At 40.9% G+C, this 3,249-nt stretch overlaps 1 protein-coding gene across 1 annotated transcript; it reads left to right on the top strand.

The window, feature by feature from the left end:
• The first annotated feature begins 1,046 nt into the window (after positions 1 to 1,046).
• On the top strand, positions 1,047 to 2,615 carry LOC139000022 (zinc finger protein 658B-like). The gene has a single exon (XM_070402276.1). The coding sequence runs from the start codon at positions 1,122 to 1,124 to the stop codon at positions 2,241 to 2,243; it is 1,122 nt and encodes a 373-aa protein (XP_070258377.1). The 5' UTR covers positions 1,047 to 1,121; the 3' UTR covers positions 2,244 to 2,615.
• Positions 2,616 to 3,249: the final 634 nt, after the last annotated feature.

Raw genomic sequence — 3,249 nt, 5'->3', positions numbered from 1 at the left:
TGACCTTTTGGGCCATGTTATATATAACAGCCATTTCCTGAGAGTCTCACTGACTTGTCTTGAAAATCATTGTATGGAATCATGTCCAGTTGTGACATAACAATTGTGATGAAGATATTCTGTATTTATCAGGTCAACATGCACGTCACGTACGTTTCTTTTCTTCAGGTTGCTGCTGTGGAGCTGAAAACGTGAAGGAAACGACTGAACAGAAGGTTTCTGTAAGATTGTCACAGGCAAGGAATCCCAAGTTAGCCTTGTCTTCCCAGAAGAGCCACCCCTGTGAGAGTTGTGGGCTGGTCTTGGGAAACATTTTTCACATGATGGAGCTGCAGGGAACACAACATGGACAAATACTGTTGAGGTGTGGCGTATGTGCAAAACAATTTTATTTTCATGCAAAATTTCACCAGCAGCATGAGAAAGACAAATCTTTCACTAGAGGTGTGGACAGTATCTCACTTGCAAACAGCTACAATTTCAATGTGTCCCAGAATCGTTTCACATGCGGGGAGGTTGGGCAGGGTGTCCTTACGGGGTCACGACATCTCCACATAAAGGCTACTCAGACCAGTGGCAGTCCAACTGCAATTTCGACATATGGGATGCCTTTTAAAAGAAGAAAAATTTATTACAGTAGAAAAGATTGTAAGGGAGACCTTAGTTGCACCCACACATTTATTCAGGAAAAAGATGTCCATCTTGGAAGTTGGTATTTTCTGTCCTCTGAATGTGGAAAATATTTTCCCAAATTTTCTAGCTTTCATTATCAACAGAGAGGTCACACAGGAGAAAAGCCTTATCAATGCAGTGAATGTGGGAAATCTTGTACCTCTAAGTCAAACCTTCATCAACATCAAAGAGTTCACACTGGAGAAAAGCCTTATAAATGCAGTGAATGTGGGAAATCTTTTACCTCTAAGAAGAACCTTCATCAACACCAGAGAGTTCACACTGGAGAAAAGCCTTATAAATGCAGTGAATGTGGGAAATCTTTTACCTCTAAGAAGAACCTTCATCAACACCAGAGAGTTCACACTGGAGAAAAGCCTTATAAATGCAGTGAATGTGGAAAATCTTTTGCACAGAGCAGTGCCCTTCGTTGTCATCGGAGAGTTCACATGGGAGAAAAGCCTTATCAATGCAGTGAATGTGGGAAATCTTTTACCTCTAAGAAGAACCTTCATCAACATCAGAGAGTTCACACTGGAGAAAAGCCTTATAAATGCAGTGAATGTGGAAAATCTTTTGCACACAGCAGTGCCCTTCGTTGTCATCGGAGAGTTCACACGGGAGAAAAGCCTTATCAATGCAATGAATGTGGGAAGTCTTTTGCACACAGCAGTGCCCTTCGTTGTCATTGGAGAGTTCACACGGGAGAAAAGCCTTATCAATGCAATGAATGTGGGAAATCTTTTACCTATAAGAAGAACGTTCATCAACATCAGAGAGTTCACACTGGAGAAAAGCCTTATACATGCACTGAATGTAGGAAATCTTTTACCACTAAGACTGTCCTTCATCATCATCAGAGAATTCATACTGGAGAAAAGCCTTATCAATGCAGTGAATGTGGGAAATCTTTTACCCAGAGCATTACCCTTTATCGTCATCAGAGAGTTCATACAGGAGAAAAGCCTTATCAATGCAGTGAATGTGGGAAACCTTTTACCCAGAGCACTGCCCTTCATCGTCATCAGAGAGTTCATACGGGAGAAAAGCCTTATCAATGCAGTGAATGTGGGAAATCTTATAGCACTAAGAGCGACCTTTATCGTCATCAGAGAGTTCATACTGGAGAAAAGCCTTATCAATGCAGTGAATGTGGGAAATCTTTTACCACTAGCGTTGCCCTTCATTATCATCAGAGAATTCACACTGGAGAAAAGCCTTATAAATGTAGTGAATGTGGGAAATCTTTTATTCGGAGCACTCACCTTCGTTTTCATCAGAGAGTTCATACAGGAGAAAAGCCTTATAAATGCACTGAATGTGGGAAATCTTTTACCCAGAGCTCTGCTCTTTGTTATCATCAGAGACTTCATACTGGAGAAAAGCCTTATCAATGCAGTGAATGTGGGAAATCTTTTACCCAGAGCTCTGCCCTTTGTTATCATCAGAGAGTTCATACAGGAGAAAAGCCTTATCAATGCTGTGAATGTGGAAAATCTTATAGAGGCCGAAATGGTCTCCAGTATCATCAGAGAGTTCACAATGGGGAAAGCCATTCTGAGTGCAATTAATATGAGGTATCTCTCAGCCAAATTCTAAATTCATTCTCTGCATAAGATTGCAAATGTTAGAAATTTCTTAGATGTGTAGGAAATGTAGTTTCTTAGTTAGGAATTAACAATAGTACAAGAAAATTTGTGCATTCTCATTTTTCTGAATTGTATCTCATACATTTAATCGCCTATATTCTGTAAAGTTCCCATAAGTGTTTTTGCTGTTGTGTTTCTGTGTTTTTATGGTAGAGCACTATGTCATTATGTTGCACGTTCTAACATACAGAGATGTCCTACCAGATCTACCTCACTGCATATTTCTGTTGCTGAAGGTATTTCACCTGAACCACCTATAAGGTCTCTACAGATGGTAGCAATCACCATCCTCATGTGCCCAGGAAAGCTAAGTCTGTTGTCTAATTTGTTGACAGAAATGAGGAATACCTGAGCCCTAGTTCTTTCTTCTTTCCCTGTCGTGCGTTGCCATATATGACTCGTTACTGTTGTCCTCGTAAACATAATGTTGCAGAAGAACTGCCATTTTCAGGGACACACTTTCCCTAGATGCTAATGATGAGTTTATTGAGTGCCGAAGTCATCAATGGGAGAACTGCCAGACTCAGGTTTCTTTCTTTGCAAAATAATGAAGGCTTTTTCCTGGGTCGTCTTTAATCTTGTGTGTGCTATTTATTGTGTGGGTTACTTTATAAGAAAATCTGGGCTCTCCAAGCATGGTGATGTGCAAAACTTTTATGCGGTCTCAAACATTTTTGGCCTTGAGGGAAGACCAGGGTGCAGAAATTACCTCAGCAGTTTTTGCCAAATTTACATTGCTGCCCATAATTTTCCAGGAAACACTGTGGACTCTCTGGTCCGCATGTTAAGATGGATGCTTTGTGACACAGAGGTCACTCCGAAGAGGGGCAGCTGTGACCACCTCAGTTATGTCTGGGAGCATGAATTTTTTTTTCTTGTTTGCAAGGGAAGCCAATACATGTGAAGGGAATCTCTTGCCCAGGTCTTG

This window comes from Myotis yumanensis, unplaced genomic scaffold, assembly GCF_028538775.1.
Source record: "Myotis yumanensis isolate MYYU_CA2020_CCGP unplaced genomic scaffold, mMyoYum1.0.hap1 SCAF_23, whole genome shotgun sequence".
In the NCBI taxonomy this organism is placed as follows: domain Eukaryota; kingdom Metazoa; phylum Chordata; class Mammalia; order Chiroptera; family Vespertilionidae; genus Myotis; species Myotis yumanensis.
This window is presented reverse-complemented; position numbering and strand designations above follow the sequence as displayed.

What these genes read in the sequence shown, in the direction of transcription:
- LOC139000022 (XM_070402276.1), top strand. Translation starts at nt 1,122, where the DNA reads ATGGGAGAAAAGCCTTATCAATGCAGTGAATGTGGGAAATCTTTTACC.